The sequence below is a fragment of the Aulonocara sp. 'chitande type north' Nkhata Bay genome, linkage group LG17 (assembly GCF_057382095.1).
Source record: "Aulonocara sp. 'chitande type north' Nkhata Bay isolate Kocher_YH1m ecotype deep benthic linkage group LG17, A_spYH_male_GT1.1, whole genome shotgun sequence".
Taxonomy (NCBI): domain Eukaryota; kingdom Metazoa; phylum Chordata; class Actinopteri; order Cichliformes; family Cichlidae; genus Aulonocara; species Aulonocara sp. 'chitande type north' Nkhata Bay.
Genome location: NC_141360.1, coordinates 38,797,127 through 38,822,543, shown reverse-complemented (window position 1 = coordinate 38,822,543; position 25,417 = coordinate 38,797,127). Strand labels below are relative to the sequence as shown.

Sequence of the window (25,417 nt, the reverse complement as noted above, 5' to 3'; positions counted from 1 at the left end):
GCTGATGCAACTCACTGTGGGAAAGCTGTTAATAAAATGAATCTGTGACACATGCAACACATTCACAGAGGAAGAGGACACAAAGGGAGGACACGCAGAGGCTGTGTTGAAGTCAGAAATCCAAATCTTTATTAAAAAACAGGCGGCGGTTACAAACAGGAAGACAAGCAGTCCATCAAACAGTCTACAGGGTCAAACATACAGAGAATTCAAACAGCAGTAAAAAATAACTGGACACTGAAAAACATAAAGCAATGTGTGACGCAATAGAAGGAAGCAGCGCAGTATATTCACTGAATTATCATCAATTACAAAAGAGAAAAAGGACGATTTCTAAGGATCATTTTCTTAAATGCAGTTAGAGTGTGGCTGGTAAAGATGGAAACATACAGAATGTAAACTGTGTGAGTTTGTGAACTTTGTTAGTAACAAATGAGGTAAAAAAAAACAAAAAACAGACAAAACACAGAAAGAGGCTCAGTATTCATTAATAATTAGAAAGAAAAATTCTGGTCGTGGATTTTTACAGTCTTAGTTCCGCTCGCTGTCATCATTATAATCATCATGATCAATGGCGAGGTCCTGAGGTGGGTGGGGCTGTCTCTGGTGATGTCACCATGAAGGAACAGCATCTGGCACGTGTTGGTGAAACATCCCAGTACACTGGTGTAGTTTCCTCTCCAGCTGTTTGACATGTGACACTTGAACATTAAGGGGAAGAAGAAGAAACAGTGTTAGGTCAGGTGACCACTTGGTTTCTAAAGTAACTGACAGGAAGTAACCAGGCCGTTAGAAATGGATGGCATGTGTTTAGAGTTACTGTAGTTGGGTAACTCTACTTACCAAAAGCAGCAGCACACAGATGAAGGATCAGATGCTGAATGTTGCAGGAACATGCTCATGTGTGGTGGTCATTCAGTGCTGCTCCGGCAGGTTAGACAGTCCAAGACTGATATGCTGCCCATCTGAGAGTTTGAAAACACACATGCAAAGATTTATTTTGTATTACAGTCAAAGTTGGATGTTCATTTTTGTCCTTTAAAAATGTTTGTGTATTTGAAAGCACTAACATTTAAGGATGACTCTAATCGTCTCTCTCTAAGAGTGTCTCCTTTAAAGGGGAGACAAGTGTATCCACTGATCCACGTCACTTTACCTGGATGATGACTCCTCCCCCCTCACTCAGAAACACTCCTAATATAACCAAGCAAATAAATAATATTGAAGATTTACTTACATCATTACAAAAACAGCAAAAACATCTCCCTTTGATTCTATTTCTCCATTCCTGCTGAACATCAGGCAACAAATATCTCAATAAATCACAGTAAAATGTAAAGCACATGTTTTCTCTGCTTTGTCTAACCTCTGCAGAGCCTCTGTCAAGAAAAACATAACTGTAAGCATAAAACAAATATACATTCATAACACGTCACTGGACAAACCTCGGTCAGCTGATTTCCTCTGTGCAGTGCAGACGAGCATCAGTCAGCAAGTGACTCTGCTGGTTCTTCTGAGGAAACACCACCGTCTCTCCACACCGTCACCATCTGTGAGCACAAACTGCTGCTCTGCCAGCATGTAGGAATCACATATCACACACACAAGGGTGAAGAAACATCAGAGCTCAACTTTGGATACTTTAGATCTAAACAGATCAAAGCAACTCTTAGTTTCAACAATCAGACAAACAATGATACCAAACTGATTCTGTATGAATACAATATGGTATTTTCAATACAGCTGTCAAATTAATTTATTAAAACTAATACAGATATATGTATATTTCTTTTGATAAATTAGTTTGCTAAATTATAAGAATATATATATATTTTTTTTCATTTAACAATTGCAACTGAAAGAAATTAAATATTGAACAAAAATATATTGTCACATTCTGAGCATGCTCAGCACGCTGACAGACTTGAAGTTGCTACAGATTTTAAGAAGTGATAATTATAGGGAAGAAACTTCTCTTTTTCATCCGTTTAATCAAACATTTGATGCCTCAGCTGTCTCAGTCTATAGCGTTCTGCAACTACAACTAACCTGAAGCTTGGATTTGGCTGCAGGTGCCCCTGTACATCCTTCTCAGCAGCACACATGTGGGTACCATTTAATCACACTTCTTCCTGAGCTTTGCTTCATCACAAGACCAAAGGTGGCATCCTGTGTCACAGTCTTATCATCATCCAGAAGAAACATTTGAAGAAACATCATGGAAAAGAAACATTTACGCGCCTCCTGGTTTTGTTTTCTGATCCTGCAAAAAGACTGAGGACAACAAAGCCCAGAGAACACGAGATACACAACATCCAACATTCAGACTCAACAGCCTCCATAAATGAAGAGCACCAGGTTGGTTCAGTTATAGTAGATATGAGCATACTTCACATTACTGGGTATGAATAATAATGAGGAGGCAAACTTTGAAGATGCAGAGCATGATGTCCCATCATCAGACTGTAAACAAACATCCACCAGGCTTCTTTGTTGCCAAAATTGATGATTCTCCCATCAGGGATCAGTAGAGTGTAGAAGCAGCAGTCACTGAAATATTACCGTTTCAGATAAGAAATCTAGCACATAAAAGCCAGGGTGGGAGGGATCTCTGCAAACTGACTTACCTCTGCAAGTGTGAAGCTCAACAAAAATCTGACTCTCCAGTCACTGACAAACAAAAACTCCAGCTGGGAGATAGAAAACGCTGTCTGGGTCCTGCTGGATGTTGCTGGTCAGAGTCCCACATTAGCAGAGTGCTTCTTGGTCCCACTGACCCATGTGGACAGCGACTGTGGAGAACTGTTCTGGAAAACAGAGAAGAGAATTAAAATGACAAAAAGCCAAACAGGATTTCCACAAAGACTATCTTGGAATCAGCAATCAAAAAAATCACTGGTTCATATTTCAATTAAATATGACCAGGTTCCTCAAATGTTCAGATCTGATTTAATTTAATTTCCTTCACACAGCACATTCGTCCAGGCTGACAGGTAAACATAGAATTAATCTCAGGTAACATGACTCATAGTAGAGATTCAGTAAGAAAGATTGCAGGCTCTAATATTATTACCACACAATCCAAGGACACACCGACAGCTCAGATTTGTAGAACTATTTAAACAAATGTCTTCTGAATATTCAATTCAGGTTCACAGTGGGAGGGTGGGGGGGGGGGGGTCGTGGAATTTTTGAAATAAAGTCTGCAACACAGAAAGAGCTGTGATCAAGCTATTTATTACTGCGCCAACACACATCAAACATCACAGTTCAGTCATGTCAGCGCTGCCACAGAAGTGGTGCTCCTCCTCCTTTATGCATTCCAAGGAAGAGGGAGGAAGTTACAAACTGATCCTACCACACTTCAACGGATCAATGGTTAAGCTGTTTTGTGCCCTTGGCCTTATCAGCACCTGTAAAGGGAGTTGTTTTCTCAAACTGCTGACGCTGAAGTAAGTTCATCTAGTTTTAGAAACTTTCACTGAACAGTCTATAACAGTGTCACAACTAAGCATATGCATAAGCACTTAAATACTTAAAATGAGAATAACAGAACATTTCTATTACAGAGGCTAGAGCCTGTCCCAGTAGTCACAGGTAGAGCACACCTGGACAGGTCACCAGTCTGTCAGAGGACTAACACAGAGACAGACATCAGAGTAACAAATCTATTTAAAATTAATGTAAGTTTGCTGCAGCTGTATGTATGAACATGTGTTTCTGTGCTCACAGTCCACCTCTCAGGAACCTGCAGTTCACTTTTAGTCTACTTTAAACAGACCTCACAAAAGGCTGATGTGGCTGGATCAGTAGTCTGATTTAAGTACGATACCTTTGGCCAGGGATTCATCTGGTGCATCGCTTCACTGCAGTCTTACGTATTTTCCCCACACCTGAATAAAAAATACTGATATATACAAATAACAGCTTCAGCTGATGCAGCCTGACTCAATCCTAGATGTTCAGCACACAGAGACACAGAGGTACTGTTTAAAGTTTAGTGTTAACCTGAGTCACTGATCATTTGCAGTATTACAGAGTCTGGCAGTCTTTGCATGATGTCCACGTCACTGTACGTTTCTAGCTGACTCTCAGGTGTGACAGGTGTGCCAGCAGGAAAGAGTAATAATAACCTGCATCCTGAGGTTTGTCATGCAGGATTAAAGGAGCCAGGCTTTGTTCACACAGCTAGGATTGTATTTTACACTGACCCTGGGTCAGTATAAGTATCATACAGTTTAAACGAAGCACTGAAACTTGCACATATTTATTACAGATGCACTGAAGCTAATCGAGATATTTGCTGTCAGTCTGTGGCTGCGATTAATCACTTTACTGGAAACTTTATTAACTAGTAACTTCATCAGTCATGACAGAAGCTAATATTTCTGTGCTAACATCGTTTAACCAGTAACAGCTTTACTCCAATATAAGCTAACGTTTACACCGTAACTTTAAGCTAGCACCATAAAGACGGTAAAACACGTAATAACATCTACAAATGCATCTTAAAGCTGTTATATTAGCACTCGGTGTATTACTAACATAACCACATTAACATTACTGACACTCGCTGACTTTTAATAGTCATTCTATAAATGCTGTCCGTTTAAATGGTCTTACCTGTACACACTGCATATCCACCGGATTCCAGCCAGAGTGGATTCTGGAGTCTTCCCACGCTCCTGTTAGTGATCCTCCATCTGGATGGATGAGAACAACCTTCTGAACAATCTAGCAGGAGATGGCCCATATCTATGGGACTGGTTTGTGCTAATAACGCTAATGTATGGACTGATAACAGCCGAAGCGGGTGAATAAAGTCACCCAGTCGCTAGCTGTGCCATTACCCAGCATACATCACTCCCTCCGTAAATGCAATAAACGATACAAAAGTATTGTTCTACCTGTTTTTCAGGTAGTTGTTTACATTATATAATTTATTGTGTTCTGTATACGTCACTACAATGTGATTTGGAAAATGTCTAAATATACCGACAACAGGCACTTCCCGGCAATCTCTTCAATCGGAGGACCCTTCACGTCAATTCCCGACGCGAGAGGGGTACCCTGCGCGTCCATAAGTGCAGCAGAGGGAGCCTGACCATGCGTCACACGTTTGACGAGTTGGGAGTGAGAACGTGTTACCATTCGCTACCGCTTATCCTTTTCAGGGTCGCGGGGGGTGCTGGAGCCAATCCCAGCTGTCATGGGGCGAGAGGCGGGGTACACCCTGGACAGGTCGCCAGTCTGTCACAGGGCTAACACACAAGGACAGACAACCATTCATACTCAGTGGCAATTTGGATTATCCAATTAACCTATCCCCACAAACTGCATGTCTTTGGACGGTGGGAGGAAGCCGGAGTACCCAGAGGGAACCCACGCAGACACGGGGAGAACATGTAAGCCGGCGAGCACTGTGAGGGTCATGTTTTTTGACTTTTCCAGTGCTTTCAACACCATCAGGCCGACCCTCCTGGGTGATAAGTTAGCAGCGATGCAGGTGGATGCTTCTCTGGTGTCCTGGATTGTTGATTACCTGACAGGAAGACCACAATATGTACGTCTCCCACAGTGTGTGTCTGACAAGGTGATTAGCAACACAGGGGCACCACAGGGGACTGTCCTCTCCCCCTTCCTCTTCACCCTCTACACCACAGACTTCAGCCACTGCACAGAGACCTGCCATCTTCAGAAGTTTTCTGATGACTCTGCGGTGGTTGGATGCATCAGCAGGGATGATGAGACAGAGTACCGGGCTGTGGTCGACTCCTTTGTCACGTGGTGTGAGCAGAATCATCTGCAGCTCAACGTGGCAAAGACCAAGGAACTGATTGTGGACTTCAGGAAGACCAGGAAACACTTGACCCCTGTTTCAATCCAGGGGGTCAGTGTTGACATTGTGGAGGACTATAAATACCTTGGAGTACACATTGACAATAAACTGGACTGGGCTAAAAACACCACAGCACTTTACAGGAAGGGCCAGAGTCGTCTCTATTTTTTGAGGCGACTGAGGTCCTTCAACATCTGCCAGAAAATGCTGAGGATTTTCTATGAGTCTGTTGTGGCCAGTGCGATCCTCTATGCTGTTGCATGCTGGGGGAGCAGGCTGAGGGTCGCAGATGCCAACAGACTTAATAAACTGATCCGTAAGGCCAGCAATGTTGTGGGGATGGAGCTGGACTCCCTCAAGGTGGTGTCGGAGAGGCGGATGCTGTCCAAGATAAAGACAATGTTGGATAACACCTCCCACCCACTCCATGACATGTTGGTCAGCCACAGGAGCTCGTTCAGTGAGAGACTGAGATTACCGAAAAGCACCACTGAACGACACAGGAAATCATTCCTGCCTGTGGCCATCTCCCTGTACAACGCATCCACTTAACACACTGTTTGCTGCTACAGCTACACATGTTTCTTTTCCAAATATTTATTTATAAGTGACTTATGTATGTATGTATGTATGTATGTATGTATATATATGTATATATTGTACTATTCTTAGTTAGCGTATTGTCTGTCTTGTCTTAATGTTGGTTTAAAATGGAGCACTGTAACAAAAAATAATTTCCCCCAGGGATCAATAAAGTATTCTGATTCTGATGTAAACTCCACACAGAAAGACCCCGGCCTGATGGTGGAATTGAACTCAGGACCTTCTTGCTGTGCGGCAACAGTGCTAACCACCGTGCCACCGTGCTGCCCCATGTGGACATCACATTTTGGGTTATTTAGACCAAAATACTCAATTTTGCTCTACATGGGCCTGATATCCACGTACGAGGACATTATACTGCCACTGTTCTATCAAATATTTTAAACGGATATCCTCATATGTGGCTCTTATTGTTCTTAAAAACAAAAATAAGGTAAAAAAAATCTGATAATTCTCTGTTTTTACATTCATCAGGCACCAATATGCCCAGATATCAAAGAGAAATTAAAAATGCATGTCATGGAAGAGTTCGGGTCTTAGGAGGTTAAATATAATACATATACATATACACTGTCAAAGATAATTGTCTTTGAGTGAAGATTTAAGGTGACAGGACATATAAATAACTGCAACTTGAATCTTTACTGAAGCTCAGTATTTGACACAGAGTTCACTCACATGAATTTCACTCACATGTGCTGTACCAGTGTACCTGCACATGTGATGTCACAATAGAAGTGATTTGATTTGAGAGTTCAAACTCACTGCTGTAATAACCTATAATGATTAATATAATAACTATAGTATTGGTCATCTCATATTTACACTGACTTTAGTGAACATGAACAACATTAACTAATTGTTATTTACTAGCTAATCTTATATGTAGTGATGTGACGTTCTGTATCGAGGCTTCGAAGCCTGTGTCGAGTAATTGAGGGGGCGTTTCCGCGATGCGCGTATCGAGCCTTGCTTCATTTATGGGAGGAGCTGAAAATGATGACGTCCGAAGCCTCGCTGCCCGGCTGTACCACGTGACTGGTTCATGAAGTGGTTCGAACTTTGCCGCGAGATATGACAGCGATATAAACCCCTCAGACTTCATTCAAAAATGTGGATGTTTGATGGAGAGTTGCGGTTAGTGAGAGTTTGGAGACAGTTTGGAGGTTTATGAGAGTGAGGAGAGAAAGTCAGGAGAGAATGGAGCCAGCTAAGAAGAGGAGGACAACTACTGTCCACACCCCAACCACACCTCACAGTAAATGATCATTTCCATTTTAAGCATTTCCAAATAATCATTTTCCATACTGCCAGTATAAATATACACAGTATGCTGCCATCACTACAATATACATGTTTTACACACTCCTTGTGTTGTTGACATTTACAGGCTGTGTGCAAAAGGCCACACTCTTCAAATTCATGCCAACTAATATTTTTACGTCCAGTAGGTCTCCTACTAGAGCAAATGAAGCTTCAAGAAGCTTTGCGCTGGGATGAACCAATTGGATGAAAAGCTTCAGTGCTTCATGAAGCTTCATCTGCCCATCACTACTTATATGACTGTTCAGTACAGATATGAAGCCCAGCAATCATGTTTTACAGTCCTGTGGTCTCAGCCTCAGATACTTATCAAATCACACAAAGCTCATGTAGAAACGAACAAAACATGTTCTCCCTCATTACCCGCCTGTTTCCAATCAGTGCACAGCCTTAATCAGGAGTCTTAATCAGCGTCACCTGTGGAGGTTGTGGCTAACAACGAACATAACTATAGGTGTTTAGGAATATATAAGCTGAAGAGCTCGGACACATAGCGAGTTTGTGCGTCATGGAGAGCAGGGTTCGCAGTGATTTGTAAAGGCCTATCTGGCGTTATAGTTAGTTTTGCTCTGACTTGTAACAAAATGTGTGAGGACTTGGCTGGAGCTGACTCGTTGCACATAGCGGACTATGCAGTTTTTGTGTTGATGCTGCTGGTGTCCGCAACCATCGGCTTACACTACGCTTGGATCGGAAGAAGGCAGCAAAATACCCAGGAATTCTTAACCGGAGATCGAAAACTCACCGCTCTGCCCGTCTCCCTGTCACTGACCGCCAGCGACCTGTCGTCCATCATACTGATATCCATTCCGGTAGAGGTAATGTGCGGGATTGGCCTCAGATTAAAATTCTCTCATTGCACTTTCATTTTTTCCTGTGATTGGCTTTCCCTGCGAATATTTGACTTTAAACTGTACTTGCATAAGTATAAGGACCTTCCTCGTGGCAATTAATACAACATTTAAGTAACAGAAAAACTAATTGCATAGAACTTTGAGTTTATAGTAAAAACATTCTGTTAGCTAATAAAATATTCCAAGCTGTATTATTGGAAGTATGACTTTTATATTTAAAATATCTCAGATGAAATGTGCATTACATGTCTTTACACTGACGGTAGTTTAACTGGTCCAGTCCATTTGGCCCACGATGAAAAATGAGTTTGATAATTTTAAGAAACTCCATTCTGGGTTTCTTTGAGGCCTGGGCTTTCATCATCAGAGTTCAGCCTTTAACCTATAACAATTAGAATATTCTCAAGTAACACTCAAATATGATCAACAGTTAATTACGGCACCGGCCGGAGTACCGGGAGCAGTTTGGAAGAACAAGAAGACGCGGAGACTGTTCTAGATTGTCATCCCAAACTAACTCTGTTTATTCTTTTGTGCAGCAGTTTTTATAGGCAGACAACAGGTTTCAGTTCAGACCCTGCCCACTGGGTGGGGTGGTGTCCTTCGACAGTTGGAATCCTTTGTTCAGCAAGGGCAATAAAGATACACTCACAAGGCCTATAAATCTTATACAGAGGTCTCCTACATCCGTGAGTTCTGACACAACCCAGATGGTCTTCACATAAACATCTTCTGCAAGGGAGTGATAAGTAAAAGAGTGATTTGTTGGTGTTTTCCCTCAAACCTTAGTATCTACTTTCACACCATAAAATCTTCAGTTGACACAGCAAGAGAAAATGACGGTTAACATAAAGAGCCTTGTTGAGTCACAGAATCTTCTGTCTAATATCATCAAAAAAAGTACCCAGTAAATGCTCCCATAATACTAAAATATCTAATATCCACGCTGTAATAAAAACATCCGTAATTTAAAGGGAAGAAATCAGCTTATTTGGTTTCTGGTTAAACCAGTTATGATTTATTGTGTAATAAAATGTTTGTTTGTTTTTTAATTAGACTGCTCTATGGTACAATAAATGCACCACTAGTTTGTTTGTTTTTTAAAAAAAGTCTGTTTGGATGCTGTATGAGTAACTGTCTTCTCTACCAAGTATCTGGAGCTGCGTTATAACAAAGTAACCCGTCTGCTGGTAACATTCCTCGCTATTATTCAAACAGCGAGTATGGGAGTAAGCAAGTTTTAAGACGTGTTTGGCTAGGGCCACATATCTGTAACCAGATGGCCATTTGTCCTTTTTTTTTTTTTTTTTAACCACAGCTCCTTTTGTCTGGACTTGCAATTTATGCTCCAGCCCTCGCATTAAATCAAGGTATAGTCAGGCCAAAGCTGACAGGTTCAGGAAACATTACTGCACAAGTAAACTTGTGGGTACTTGAGTGACCAGTATCTTAAATGTTCCCACTTCTCTGCAGTGACTGGCTGGAATCTGTGGGTGGTAATCGTGGTAACAGGAATGGTGTCACGGCTGCCGAGGCGAGCCGTGTGGATTTAGAAGGAGGACCCAAGATGCAGGCAGTGGATGAGATACCGGTGGTTTTATTTACAGAGGTGTAGTGGCAAACAAACAGTGGGGCATAACAAACAACTAAAGACACCTAAACTGGGAGAACTAAAATAACAGACCTGGGAGCATATGACAACGGATGATGAATAGCAGAGAGACGCAGACGAGGAACAGGACACCGTGGAACACAGACTGACACGGAGGAACACAGACTGACACCGTGGAACACAGGGTAACAGACTGACACAGAGTTACACAGACTGACACGGAGGAACACAGACGAACCGGCAACAGGCAGGAGAACACACAGGGCTTAAATACACACACCAGTAATCAGGGGATGCGAGACAGGAGGGCAACACAGCTGGGAGGAATCTGGGCTGACGGGACAGGGGAAACGTAAACTGATCACACTCACATATGACACGGACCTTCACAATAAAACAGGAAACTCAGATACATGGAACCAGACAAGACATTGAACTAAACAGACAGATTCACAACCAGATGGGGAGACACCATAGACAGACAGATACAGACGCAGACTCAGAGGCAGATCGAAAATAACACAGAACTTAAACAATCATCATCTAGAAAATGATAACAAACTAAAAGCGCTGGGTCACCGACCCAGGACCATGACAAATGGTCTGTACGGCATACTGCGCATTGGTATGGAACAACAAAAGCTGCAAAAGTCATCTCTCTCTCTGCTATACATTTCCCTTAAACTGAACTGTTTCTTGCTTTGACTGTCTGGATTTAAATGGGCTCATTATTTCAGGGTGGAATGAAGGCAGTGGTTTGGACAGATGTTTTCCAGGTAGGCTTCGACACGCAAGATTACTGTTAATGCTACATAGCCTACATAGAAGAATATCAAATGAGTCAATTTCGAGTGCCAGGACATTTGGCTTTAATTCTAAATCACAATTAAACTTGAATTCTAGTTGTAGCAGTGGGGTAAATGTCTTGATATAATCCGATTTTTATCTTCTAGGTTGGAATAATGTTAGCCGGCCTTCTGTGTCATATCCAAGTGTCTCTCCTTAGGAGTCTCTATTCTGTCCAATTCACAAGGAGGAAGACTGAACTTTCTGGAGTGAGTATAAGGGAAGAAAGTAAAGTAACTTTAAGAGCCTGCATATTCAAACCCTTGCATCTCAATACTGAGGAATTGTTTTGGCAAATTGAGTACAATTTTGCACCATAATTCAAATGATAGAAATGTACAGTACATTAAAGTGTGTATTTGAGCCCCACTGTTGGAACTGAGTGCAACAAAAGCACTGCTTTCTTTACTTGGATTTAAATCACAGTACTTGAACTAGGCACGTTGATAGACTGAACTTCTGGAAACAAATTGCTTCTGTACTATAGTCTGAAAATAAGCCAAAGAACTCTGGCTGAACCCCAATATAGGGAGTGATTGTCCAGGTAAAGGCAAACATTTTTTTATTTTTTTTTAAACCGCTCTAAATGAATAAGTCAAAACGACTCAATAGCCCAGGGGTGTCAAACGTAAGGCCAAGGGGCCATAATTGGTCTACCAGAGACTCTGACCAAAGTAGATAAGAAAGAACAATCAATTATTATTATTTTTTTTTAAAAGTGGGTCAACAGTAAAGACCTCCAACAATTTTTAAACTTTACACATTTCTTACATTTTAAGATGGTCCATTGATGGATTTGCAGCTATATTTAAATGTATAATTAAACTGTACAGAAAGGAAGTGACTGGTTCAGCCCATGTCTCCTGCAGTGCTAAGGCTTTGACATCCCTGCAGCAACTTCTGACATGTTTGACCATATTAGCGTACTCTAATCTACTCTTACTCGGGCTTATTTGGATAGATTGCAAAGATGCTGAATATGTTACAGTGCTGGGGTTTAAAATCACATTAACTTTTCTGAGCAAATATTATTCTGCCTTTTCACTACAGTATTGTCTTGTGACAAACACCAGGCCAGTTTTTCCTGGAAACCTCATTGACATATCTGTGTAGGCTCTTAGTCATCCATCATCAGTCATATAAGGAGTTACGGGTCATATTGATGCATTTGCGTGAAATCATTAGGGTCTGTAGTTACTGTTTTTTTAAATATGAATAAAGTTGCACAATTGTCACTTCACTTTAGATGATTCATAGGTATACGGTTTTCCCAGTTTTGACTTGAACCCTCTGAGGTGGCACACATTTTGGACCATAGCCATCGGTGGGACACTCGGCTGGACAATGACCAGTGGAACTAGCCAGACTCAGGTTCAGAGATACAACTCCTGCAAGAGTATCACTCATGCCAGAATGTGAGTCATAATTTAATGGGAGGATTTTATAACTGAAACAATACTATATCACTTAAAATGTGGAAAATTTTCAGGCTTGCATATGGAAGTGTAAAAATGTGCTAGTCAACTTTCTGCTTGTCTAATCTATTAAGTGCAGTGTACTTGCAAGCAGGACCATAGAATACTCAAAGTCTAGACTTGGTATGATTTAAGGACCCTCAGTCTTGTAACTAATGGGACCCGGATACAGTGCATCCATAAACAAGTGTAGATTTTTCTTAATGCCAGCCTGGCAAGAATGGAAATTTATCCTTTCAACTGTTTCACCTGGTCTCTTTCAGAGCTGTGTTCATCAGCGTGGTAAGTTATTCTTTGTTCCTGGGATCTGCAGTGTTTTCAGGATTGTGCCTCTACTCTTTCTATAAGGACTGATCCATGGACAGCTGGAACAATTTCTTTTTCTGATCAGGTATTGAGGTTCTGTGTCATAACTTATTCCCTTAAAGTACTAGTGGATCTGCCTGTGGTTTTACAAGCAACAAGTTGATCTTTGTTTCTTCATAGCTGCTGCCATATTTGGTAATGGATATCCTGAAAAGCTACCCTGGCCTCCCAGGACTCTTTCTTGCAGCAGTTTACAGTGGCACCTTAAGGTTTTATACTTTTATTTGCTAATAAAGTATTGCAGTTTCCAACATCAAAAGCTGGGCCTCATCCTGTACTTAATGCATCTTGTTTCCTAGCTGGTTCCATCAGTTAAATGATTGTCAAATGTTACGTGAATGGTTGCAGACCTTTTAATAACTTTTATTAAGCTCAGCACAGTCTCATCAATCATCAACACATTGGCTGCAGTGACTCTAGAGGACCTGATCAAGCCAAATGTCACACTGACTGACAGACAATTGCTTTACATCTCCAGAGCACTGAGTACGTACCTGATCTGTTCACAGTACATGGTGAACTCTGTCCTTTGAGCACTGGTATGTGACTGAGGCTAAAGCTGAATTAGTTATAAATCTTCATGATTAAAATGTCAGTTTTTACACGAAGTTGTTGCAGGTTGCAGTATTGGAGGGTTGTGTGTTTCTATGGCTGGCCTGGCATCACTTATGGGACTACTTGCTCAGGTAGTGAGAATCTGTTGATACAAGTCACAACATGAAAATACATAAATCTTAAATGTGGCCTACCAAACACTTGGACTTTTTAAACATGTGCGTGTGTATATAAAGCATTTAAGGTTTCACTTAGGATGTTTTGATGAAGAATAATCATCGGTGAGGTCAGTGGAAGTCCTGTTTGGTCTGTTTGTTTTACTTTTACTGGAGAAGCACAATGTTTAAACACGTTCAATAAAGGCGCTCAGGAGGCTATTGTGGAGCAGGGAAATTATTTTACTGCTATTGTTAAATAATTGTCATCATTACCATTGCATTAATAATATAATCTGGAGTTTATATTGCATTCAGGGGTTGAACAGTGTGTCTTTCAGAAAGGCTAAAAGTCACAGGCTGACAGGAAACAGGCTTGCAGAGAGTTTGCAGAAGCAGGAAGTTATTTTGAGCAGCAGGCTAAGACGAGGCTTTAACAATGTAACAGATAGCTTTAAGATGGCCTTAAGATGTTTATGATGATGTTAATTTTGTATTTCAGGTGCAGTTATGACTATTTTATACACAATGCATATCTGTGCTTATTAAAGAGTTGGAGCTCGGTCAATTAATTGGGGGTTGGAAGCTTTGTTCGGCGCGATGTCCGGACAATCTATTGTGCAAGTGATTTGGAGCCATAGAAGGAATTGCAATACATGCTTACAAAACACTTATATATCAGGTCATTTCATATTAAGGTTTAAGTAGAGGTTCTTGGTTAAAACATTTATTTAGTAGAAGACATACACATAGTCTCCGTGAGCCTCTGGTCTAGTGAAAGGTCAGAAGTGCAACAGGTGAATTAAGAAAGAGCATTTGAGGACGAGACACAGACAGTTAGTAGGTGAAGAGGTGACACAAAGAGCATGTGGGGTCAACACACACACACACACACATGAGTTAGATTTATTTAGAGGAGAGATTAGTCGTGTCTCGGCAAGAAAGAGGAACAATTCACTTTAAGACAAGAACGGAAAGTACCAGCCATGAAAATAGAAGATGATCTTCTGGGTTAAAAGTCATTGTGGTGTTGATCTGATCTATGTATAAAATGTATCTGTGACGCATGAAGGGGCGTCAGTAAACAAGCCCTGACGGTATAAAATCTGTGTATGCTTTGAGGAAGTCGGAGATCACTTGCTGTCGGCGTACAGAGTGTTCTTCCCACACGTGTGTATTCATTAAAATCATTGTTTGACCAAGAGCTCCTGGACCATGGGTGGTTTGTATTCTCCTTCCTCAATTTTGAACCTTAACACTATAACAGTGTGTCTGCAATAACTGATTATCAAACCTTTAACACAATATCACAGAGGGCCCAGAACAAATACACATGGTGTTCCAAATGCAAACACAGCGTAATCTGCAGAAACGACCCAAATCCCAGGACAAAGAGCACGTCCCTATCTGACATCCACCAGCCACAGCACAAGAAAGAGGTCCTTTAAACATGCATCCAGTTTTCTGGTGGTGGCACAAAGCACTATTGTTACCCAAGTTTTATGTGTTTGGGTTCACACTCGAAATTCTAAACTTTATTCATTAACTTTGAGCTTAACCTGAAAGGACACGTGCGCGCACCGCCTGGAATAATTTATCTTACAATTTAATAGACTACCTGGAGGTGATGACACCGCCTTCCCAATGATCTACAAAACACTGCCTGATAAACGCTTTAGCTTTATTTCAGTTTTGCTCCGACTGATAAAATGTCCGGGGATGCTCACTTGCTCGTGGCAGCAGACTATGTGGTGTTTGCTGTCGTTCTGCTCCTGTCTGCTGCTGTTGGTTTTTATTACGCCTGGAGAAGCAGGAGACAAGGAAACTCCAGGGACTTTTTAACTGGGGGCCGAAAACTCAATGCCCTGGCTGTCTCCATGTCCCTCACTGCCAGCTACATGTCATCCGTCACTGTGCTCTCCAACCCAGCCGAGGTAACGTGTCGGGACTGTCCTGGATCTGCACTCAGCTTCCTCAGCGCACAAACATTTATTCAGAGCTTAAATTAGAATTTTATAAAATGCGTAAAACTGTGATTTCTGTGCATTAGAAGACGGCTGGAGTCAGCTAACCGAGCATTACTTTGAGTGCACCGCTTTCAATTTCAAACAAATCAAATAACGAATTTAAAGTTTTCGTGTTACTCACCAGAGTTCAGCACTGTTCATATGTTGCTCCAAAGCTCGTTCAGTATCAGCAGCATCAGCGTTTCAAATGATCTCCGGCAAAGTTTCACCAGCCAACCAGCTGTTTTGCTATTTTGTGTTTCCATAAATCTTTTTCAACCTGTCTGTAGGTGTATCGCTACGGAGCCATATTTGGCTATTTAAGTATTTCCTATGTAATAGCAGTGGTGTACACATCCGAGGTCTTTCTCCCAGTTTTCTACAGACTGGCCATCAACAGCACATATGAGGTAACTGTGGTTTTGTTTTCAACATTATTTTTGCTATATTTTAAACTGTTGGCTGGGCTACACCTGTCAGTAAGTGTACAAAGTACTAGCTTTGAATTGGAGGGAGTGAGGGGAACTAGAAGTTTCATGTATCAGTATCAATATGCGTCTTTTCTCTGTCTGGTCTCTGCCAAGTATCTGGAGCTGCGTTTCAGCAGAGCCACTCGTCTCCTGGGAATGGTGATCTTCTTTTTTAACGCAGTAAGAAGCCAGTGGTTCAATCTTTGTAGTGCTTTGACTTCTGCACATAAAACTACGTTGGTATCAGCAGAGACATGTTGTTGCTGTGACTTTCTAACTTTTTGCCACAGTTGCTCTACACTGGACTTGTAATTTATGCTCCAGCTCTGGCTTTGAACCAAGGTATGTCAGCTCCAGTTCACAGCAGTTAAGTTCGTGAAGGGATCTTGAACAAGAGTGTTTCCCCTGTTAATGAATTTCCCTTCTTTTTGCAGTGACTGGTATGAACCTGTGGGGTGGGATTATTTCGACAGCCACTGTTTGTACTTTGTATTGTGCACTGGTTAGTAAAACATTTATTACATACGACACACACACTGCAGTGCATCACATTGTCAGTCGAACCTCATCGAGCATCACTAAGCCAGGAACCTTAAGAGACCCCCACTTTCACATTCAGCAGAGATTAAATGAGAATATTTACATTTTCCTAAAATTCACGAGGTCCCCTTCCCATTTACCCTTTAAAACAAAATATCTCTCATTTAACATCACCTCTGATTTCTTGACGTTTTCATTTGGATGATTTAATTCAAATGATTTGTTTTGTTTCATGAAAAATATGTGCCCATTTTTAAAATTTGATGTTTTCACCTGCAATCACTAAGGGTCAAAAGTTGAAACCGTGATTGCATAATGTGTTGCGTCACCTGTTTTTTTTTTTTTTCTAAAAGTCTGCAAACATTTGAAAGCTTAGAAACCAGTTGCTGTAGTTTACAGAGCACAGTGTTTTCTCATTCATGGGTAATCTAGGACTTCAGCTTTTCAACAGTCTCCACAAAAAATGTGACTCTTCAGACAGGACAAATTTTCACTTTGCTCCACTGCAGATTAAACAGAGGTATACAGCTGTCTGTGGATGCATTAGTTGTTAGTAATCTCTGGCACTTTTCCTTCGCCTGTCCATTGTCCTGTCCCCCCCTTATTAATGTACTTGTTACTGAAAAAAGTAACGTCGTTAGTGACGCCGTTATTCCCATCACTTGTGCTTTCTGAAAATGTTCTACTACAGAATACGGTCACATATTTCCACGTTATGCATTCTGTTCATAAATACAGCTTCCTAACCTTTTTGACAGAGATTTTTCTTGTTTTGTGGCGTTTGTTACAGGGTGGCCTGAAAGCTGTGGTGTGGACAGATGTTGTTCAGGTAGGGTTCTGGATCAAATAAAACGAAAAAAAATACACAAATGCCTCCAAATAGTTGTGGTAGATGGCTGCCCCTTCCTGACGTTCACGTTTCTTCCTGTTAAAAGGGAGTTTTTTGGTTCACACTGCCATTTGATTGCTGGCGTTTTCTCTGGATTGTAGGGTCTTTATCTTACAATATAATGTCCTTTTGTTATGATTTGGAACCATATAAATATATTCCATTGCTATGTAAGTAAAACTGAATTAAATTGCAATCAGGTTTCAGTCTAATTTTATCGACACCACAACCACGTTTGAGTCATGTCTTGATTCTTTGCAGTATTCATGTAAATTAGCAAGAATTTGATAACTGGGACCAAAATCTGTCAACATAGTTACAGAATACAGATCTGCCAACCAAACAAATCTCTGATTTTTCTTCCAGATTGGAATAATGTTTGCAGGCTACATGTCTGTTATAATCAAAAGTGTGATCTTAAAAGGAGGAATCTCCACTATCTTGTCAGATGCCCAAGAAGGAGGAAGAATTAACTTTGTGGAGTGAGTATATGTGTGTGTGTGTGTGTGTGTGTGTGTGTGTGTGTGTGTGTATGTGTATGTGTGTGTGTGTGTGTTATACTAAAATCATCCTTTCATTGTGTAATCCCAGCTTTGACATAAACCCTCTGAGAAGACACACTTTTTGGACACTAGTCATCGGAGGGACAGTTGGTTGGAGTGCAGTTTATGGGACCTACCAACCTCAAGTTCAGAGATACAACTCCTGCAAGAGCATTAAACATGCCAGATTGTGAGTGATTCAAAGGAATGTATTCCTTCCTTCCTGTTTAGCTTGCAAAACTAATAATTAAAATAATAATAATAAAAAATTTTTTTTAAAAAAGCAACAATATATGACACGTCTATTTCCACATCTATGTAAATTCTGATTCAGCCAAAGACACTACATTGGTGGGGTTTGCTGGCAAATGACACGTTCTTATCATAAACTCGGAAAAGATAGCTATGAAGCTATTATAAATGATGACATAATTTAATTTAATTTAATTTAATTTAATTTAATTTAATTTAATTTAATTTAATTTAATTTAATTTAATTTAATTATTTATTTCACACTTGGTCAACAGTTTCCACAGTTAGTTCTTTCAAACAAACCAACTACACTTTCTGTCAGTAAAGCACTGCAACCACGTGTGAAAAGGAGCAGGCAGAAGAATATATTCTTATTAAACCCTGCCCCCTATCTACAATCCAACTTATTTCGCAAGTGGGCACCAAAAGTCAAGGAACAAACTAACATTAACACTTATTTCCAGTCCTAACTCAAACCAAACAACAAATTTACAATCAGAATATACCACTCCACCAGGCACGTGCAGAGGGGGGGCTAGAGGGGCTTAAGCACCCGCCTCTTTCCTGATGGGTGCCCTTTTGATAAGGCAACTTTTTAAAAAAAATTATTATTTTTTTTTTATGTGTGTGCGTGCGGAGTCCTGTCTGTGCCCCTCAACAATAATATTTAACTATTAATCACAGTTTTGCTAAATAAAAGGATCTGGCTTGCATCAGTCACATGATCACATTTAACCAATGATCGCCCTCGACGGCAGAACGCGCTGGTTACGAGACGGGAACGAGCTCACAAAGAGCACGCGCATTTTTAGCGGTCCGGAGCTGTAGGAGAAACACAAGTTATCTCAGAGACACAGACTGATGCGACAAAACCAGTAAGTAGGTGTACAGCGTACACTGTAGTGTGTAGCACCCAGGAGTATTAGCTTATTACGTACACGTTGGTAAGATGTCTTGTGTCAAATGACGAACTGAAACAAACGAGCGTGCTGTGTGTGCAACAGCGCGACAAACATTACCTGTCCTTTTATTAACTGCACAAGTAGTGCTGGTCATAGCTGCTGGCTACCTGTGTAAGGCTGTCATGGGTCTGTAGCTCTGTCACCGTTTTAGGGAACATATTTAGTTTTAAAGTATTTAGAACATATTTAGTTTTAAAGTAAGTTTCCGGGCTTTTCCTGCCTTTCTGGAGGGATTATATTTCACTAAAAAACGATCTAATATGCATGTCCACATAATTATGCATTATAATAATTATAATACATTAAAAAAACACACGCTGTATTTTAAAGAACATACATTAAGAAGCAGATTATATTAGATTTATATTTTAAATAAGACAAAATTTGGATTTTACAGCAGTAAAATGATTGTATCTCTACAGTTTAAAAATGTAATAAGCTTTGCCCCTGCACAGAGTGGATAGTGAAACAAATGGAATCATCATAATGACATTATTTCATATTTATTACTTCCCCCTCCTCATTGCTTTATTATTGTAGCTCTAGTAATAAATAAATTTAAAAAAAAGATTCTGGATCAGCACCATGATGCCCATAGTATATACAGTATTCTGAAGAAGGTCTAAAATGTCATTGTGTGTGCATGTGTGTGTTTCATTTAGATGGATTTTTAAAAAAAATATTACTCATGATATAACATTGTCCAGACATGCCTGGTAAGGACATGAGGAGGAAACAGCAGGAGCTGTGTGAGGCTACTAAAGGCAGTGCTATAACATTTTTCTGTCATCATTTTATTATAGATTAAGTGCAAGAGTTGTTAGGTGTGGATAATTAGATTATAGTTTATTGCAATAGCAAGTTGTGCCTTGTTCTCAGATAGACAGCAAGTGGAGAGTGATATATGAAATGATGGGATGGAAGGAAGAAGAGAAGCAAAGAGTGAATCACAGGCAGAGCCTAAATTATTTCTCACAGTTTTTTGTTGCCTTATGGTTCCAAGCGCTGTCACCAATCTTTGCATTTTGTTATTATCTCATGACACTTGTTTAATCAGCTACCATCTCTCCTATGGACTTTTTAATGTCTACAGTCTCAGATCAACACAGCCCTGCCCTTCCCATATTAGATTCTTGATGAATGTGTGTTGTTGTTATTCAACCTGGTTCAATGTGCCCCTTTTTAACTTTGAGCATCCGCCCCTTTAAACCTCTCTGCACGGCCCTACACTCCACATAGTAACGAGGAGAAAAGATAAGTAAATAAAATAAATGAAACAAAAAATAATGGATCCTTATTCAATTAACTCCAACTTCATTCACATTCTTCATATTGAGTTATCGTTTTAGACATCATCAGCATACAGTGATAAGAAATATAATCTCGTTTGCTATGCTACACTGATTTTTGTTTGCATACGTCACTTTTTCGTGTTGTGTTTTTTCAGAGCTCTCTTCATCAACGTGTTAGGCCTAGTTTGCACCCTGACATCGTCAGTGATTTCAGGGCTGTGTCTTTATTCGTTCTATAAGAACTGTGACCCATGGAAAGCTGGACAAGTTTCATCACCTGATCAGGTCCATACACATAAACAAAGAAACCACAGGATGTTTGTTTTTATTCAAGTTATTTTATGATCTTAAAATAAAAATCTTTTTTTCCTTTACAGCTGTTGCCTTATTTGGTGATGGATATCTTGGCAGATCACCAAGGTCTTCCAGGACTATTTTTTGCTGCAGTCTATAGTGCCTCTCTGAGGTTCATACAACATAATTTGATATATTTTTATTCATGTTGCATGTAACATTTAAAGCTGTGCCACATTTGAAGTGTCAGTTATGTCCATTAGTCCAGAGTAAACATGGTTCATTTCTTCATGTTCAGCACAGTTTCTACTTCAATCAACGCAATGGCTGCAGTGACCACGGAGGACCTGATCAAACCACGCATTAAACTATCTGAGAAAAAGCTTCTCTTAATCTCCAAAGGGCTGAGTAAATAACGAGTTTCCTGTTGTTTGTTTATAACACAGACTGCATGTTATATTAGATTAATTACTGCTATATGGATGCGGCTGGTAGTCGATAAAAATGTCATTTTGTGATGTGATGTTTTTGCAGGTGTGTTTTTTGGAATTGTATGCGTTGCCATGGCTGGACTGGCATCACTCATGGGACATATTATGCAGGTAGAGGGATCTGTTAATGCAGAGCTGTCAATGTGTTCAGGCAAACACATCCAGGAACGTTGTTGTTGTTTATTAGAAAGCATGTTAGTTACGTAAATAAGTAAATTTTTCACCTCAGTAAATACGACCATTCTTAAAGTGTTTTTTGAGCTGCAGGTCTCTTCAAACAGGCAGTGTCCATCATTTGGGGGGTCACTGGGGGTCCTTTACTCGGTCTGTTCAGTTTGGGTGTCCTCTGTCCATTTGTCAACTCCAAAGTAAGTCCATTCTCATTTTGGTATTTTCCTAAATCAACCTAACATCAATTTATCATCGTATAACATAGTACGGGAGCATTTTTCTTATTAACAGTATTAAAAAACACTTTATTAAATGCTTAATGTTTTTAAAAAAATGTTAACAGCAGGATAAAAATAATAATGACCAAACTCAGGGATGTGTGCCGAGTCCCCTGCTGTACGCTCTATACACTCACGACTGCACCCCCCACCCACCCACCCAACATTCGTATGCTGTAAATATTAACTTTAACAAGTTTGCTGATGACACAACTGTGATTGGGCTCATCATGACGGGAGATGAGTCTGCATACAGGGATGAAGTCGAAAATATGTCATCAAGGTGCAGCTGAAACAATCTGGTCGTCAATACCAAAAAAACCCCAAAGAAATAGTAGTTGACCTCAGAAGGAACAAATCTGACCCCCAGCCCATACACATTAATGGGGACTGTTTGGAGAGGGTCTCTGACTCCTGGGCCTGCACCTGGGTAGTGACCTATCCTGGAAAACAAACACCACAGCTATGATCAAGAAGGCACAGCAGCGACTCCACTTCCTGAGCGTCCTGAAGAACAACGCCTTAGCCAAGGAGCTGCTAGTGTCCTTCTACAGGTGCTCCATTGAAAGTACACTGACACACTGCATCCCAGTGTGGTTTGCCAGCAGTACTGCTTAGGAGTAAGCATCACTCCAGAGGGTCATCAACACAGCACAGAGGATCATCAGCTGTGATCAAGAGCTGTACTCTTCCCTGGAGGAGGTGTACAGGTCCTGCTGCCACAGGAAAGCCTACAGCATCCAGAAGGACACCGTGACAGTTTCACCTCTCATCTGAGAAGCTTCTTCAGTTCTAAGGTCAAATGGTGGGGAGTCCCAGATTTAAACCTAGTGGTAGTGTCCCCCTGCAGAGGGACAAAAGGACCCCCTGATGATCCTCCAATCGCCTGAGCCAAGGTGTGAAACTGGGTGTGGGTCCCAATCAGCCAGGGTTTCGGGTGAGTTCATTGTGAAACCTGGCCCCACCTTATCATGCGAATTCCTGAGGTCAGATGGCCCAGGATGTGAGTGGGCGTTAAGGCGTCTGGGGAGGGATCTCAAAACTGGATTATAAATGGCAGACAGTTGGTGTCGTAAACCACCGCCTCTGTTCAAAGATGGTCGCTCACAGTGGACATAGATGGCTTCTTTCACTCCTCTCTCAAACCATCTGTCCTCTCTGTCCAAAATGTGAACATTGGCATCCTCAAAAGAGTGACCTTTGTCCTTAAGATGCAGATGGACTGCTGAGTCTTGTCCTGTGGAGGTGGCTCTTCTATGTTGTGCCATGCGCTTGTGAAGTGGCTGTTTGGTCTCTCCAATGTAGAGGTCTGGGCATTCCTTGCTGCACTGTACAGCATACACCACATTGTTAAGTCTGTGTTTTGGGGTGTTGTCTTTCGGGGTGAACCAGTTTTTGTCTGGGCGTGTTGCTGGGTCTGAAATACACCGGGATGTCATGCTTGGAGAAAACTCTCCTGAGTTTTTCTGATACACCGATAAGATTCTGATAAGAAGGACAGACGCAACAACATTGTCATCCCCTATGTAGCCGGTGCAACGAGCTCACCCGAAACCCTGGCTGATTGGGACCCACACCCAGTTTCACACCTTGGCTCAGGCGATTAGAGGATCATCAGGGGGTCCTTTTGTCCCTCTGCGGGGGGATACTCCCACTAGGTTTAAATCTGGGACTCCCCACCATTTGACCTTAGAACTGAAGAAGCTTCTCGGATGAGAGGTGAAACGTCTTCAAGCAACTTAAAGAAGTCCAGACGCTTTTCTTTGCAAGCTCCTTTGACTACGATGACCTGGATGACTGAGAACCTTCACAGACAGACTTGTACATACTATTTTTTTTTCTTTGTTTAAAATTTATCGTACATCTATACTTGTTTCTCTTAACAGTGCCCCCTTCCACTTGTACTGAATGGGTTTACATGCAGTTTTTGTTGTTCAAAAGCGCAATGGCAATAAAGATTCTGATTCTGATATTTGTCCACAGGGAGGTCTATGTGGTCTCGTGACAGGATTGGCTGCAGCTGTCTCTGTGAGCATTATAGGGATGATATCCCCTTCTCCTCCTGAGATGACCCGACCTCTCTTTCTGAGCACTGAGGGTTGTAACTTTACTACTGGTAGCAGTTTCAATTGGACTACCCCACTGCCAACAGAACCAACTCTTTTTACCACAACCCCAGGACAGAATACTGATGACATGTAAGTGTGGTCGGGTCTGTCTTGAATGAATGAAATATTATCTGGTGAGATGGGATGACGGAGCTTTCCTATAATGAACGAAAGTATAGTAAAATAAAAAAAAGGCCATATGATTTAAAAAAAAGTGATATAGTAAGGGGCAATGTTGTGAGGTCATTAATAATAATAATAATAATAATAATAATAAACCTGGTGGAAAGCATAAATGTGCCCTAGTCTTGTTGAATATATTTTTCATTTGCAAACTGTCTTCACAAATTCCTTTGTAGCCTTCAGAATACTTTCATAATATGGTGTAATTACATTAATAAGACATTTGTTAACAAGATATCTACTAATCTCTCACCACCAGACATGCGGTTCAGTGGCACTCTCCATCCTACCTTTACTTCGGTGTCATTGGAGGTTTAACATCTGTTATTGTTGGAATAATCATCAGTCTCTTGACAGGTAAAAAACAAATGAAATAAAATAAATAAAGATTTTGTCATTAATTACCTGTACTTGGGAATGGATCTGTGATCTCATTTTCTTATTATTTCATAAGGACTTTTTGTATTTGTTCTTCCACTCATCATTTCAGGGGGATTGAGGGAGACGGTGGACCCAAGACTTATGCTAATGAAAGAAGACACTCTTTCTTATCACCTGTTCAAACGTGTCAAAGATGGGGTATGTGCTGAAGAGCAAAGGTATCAAAAGCAACCGACTGATGACAGGCGCTCAATTCTGTCTTGTACTTTTCCTTCCTTAGGTCATGGGAGGAACAGACAATGTTGGTCAGCCAAACAAGGAGGATGGAATCAATAAACCTGCAGTAGGGAAATTTGACAACAATACCCGTGTCTCATCTTTTTAATGACTGATACAGCTGAAGAATTTCACAACAAAGCTGCTGTAAAGCTCAAATCCAGGATTGTACTCATCTGACTTCATAAGAAATGAGACCAAAGGAACTGAGTTGTCAGCGAGAAAATAATGTTTTTATTTTTCCAGTGATTCAGTAAAAAGTAGAAAGCACTTCTTTCAAATATCTACTTGTGTACATGATGATTGCATGTTTCTATTGTTTAGATTAACAAATTATTAATAAAAAGCCACATGATAAACATTCCAATTCAAATTTATTGTACAGCGCCAAATCACAACAACAGCTAACAGCTTCAAGGTGCTTTATATTGCAAGGTAAACCCTACAATATGACCCCCATATTACCAAGTACTTTGGTTACAGTGGGAAGAAACCCAAATGTCAACAAAGCTAAGGGCGGCGAGGCGTCATTGCGGGTGCCGCTCAGTTTTCAGGCCCCTCTTCTGTGGAACCAGCTTCCAGTTTGGATTCGGGGGACAGACAGTATCTCTACTTTCAAGATTAGGCTTAAAACTTTCCTTTTTGCTAAAGCA

The 25,417-nt window shown here is 40.8% G+C and overlaps 1 protein-coding gene, 1 long non-coding RNA gene and 1 pseudogene across 13 annotated transcripts; 2 read left to right on the top strand and 1 right to left on the bottom strand.

Moving 5' to 3' along the window:
- Positions 1 to 106: 106 nt before the first annotated feature.
- On the bottom strand, positions 107 to 16,516 carry LOC147310565 (uncharacterized). Of its 10 annotated transcripts, none has more exons than XR_015125818.1 (7): positions 15,777 to 16,515; positions 4,624 to 4,703; positions 3,833 to 3,907; positions 2,628 to 2,807; positions 2,050 to 2,550; positions 844 to 1,566; positions 107 to 701 (listed from the first exon to the last, which is right to left on the bottom strand). It is a non-coding gene; the product is annotated as an uncharacterized LOC147310565 (long non-coding RNA). The 10 variants fall into 10 exon arrangements; XR_015125824.1 differs by lacking the exon at positions 3,833 to 3,907 and having other exon boundaries at positions 844 to 1,288; positions 1,446 to 1,566; positions 15,777 to 16,513; XR_015125817.1 differs by lacking the exon at positions 3,833 to 3,907 and having other exon boundaries at positions 844 to 965; positions 1,071 to 1,566; positions 15,777 to 16,512.
- On the top strand, positions 8,202 to 13,622 carry LOC147310566 (sodium-coupled monocarboxylate transporter 1-like; annotated as a pseudogene).
- LOC147310564 (sodium-coupled monocarboxylate transporter 1-like) lies at positions 15,102 to 25,417 on the top strand. 3 transcript variants are annotated; one of them, XM_086269816.1, is made up of 17 exons: positions 15,117 to 15,562; positions 15,925 to 16,044; positions 16,219 to 16,284; positions 16,395 to 16,446; positions 16,539 to 16,606; positions 17,435 to 17,473; positions 17,900 to 18,015; positions 18,125 to 18,265; positions 20,738 to 20,867; positions 20,960 to 21,048; positions 21,175 to 21,284; positions 21,411 to 21,478; positions 21,649 to 21,735; positions 23,800 to 24,014; positions 24,367 to 24,464; positions 24,598 to 24,686; positions 24,769 to 25,414. In XM_086269816.1, exons 1-17 carry the CDS (start codon positions 15,338 to 15,340, stop codon positions 24,871 to 24,873), a joined length of 1,818 nt encoding a protein of 605 aa, XP_086125942.1. In that variant the 5' UTR covers positions 15,117 to 15,337; the 3' UTR covers positions 24,874 to 25,414. The 3 variants fall into 3 exon arrangements, with proteins under 3 accessions (XP_086125943.1, XP_086125941.1, XP_086125942.1); XM_086269815.1 differs by having other exon boundaries at positions 15,110 to 15,562; positions 15,925 to 16,284; positions 24,769 to 25,417; XM_086269817.1 differs by lacking the exons at positions 24,367 to 24,464; positions 24,598 to 24,686; positions 24,769 to 25,414 and having other exon boundaries at positions 15,102 to 15,562; positions 15,925 to 16,284; positions 21,635 to 21,735; positions 23,800 to 23,960.

Coding starts and splice junctions, on each gene's coding strand:
- LOC147310564 (XM_086269815.1), top strand. CDS start 15,338: ATGTCCGGGGATGCTCACTTGCTCGTGGCAGCAGACTATGTGGTGTTT. Junction 15,563..15,924: donor TGCTCTCCAACCCAGCCGAG/GTAACGTGTCGG, acceptor ACCTGTCTGTAG/GTGTATCGCTACGGAGCCAT. Junction 21,479..21,648: donor TCATGGGACATATTATGCAG/GTAGAGGGATCT, acceptor CTCTTCAAACAG/GCAGTGTCCATCATTTGGGG.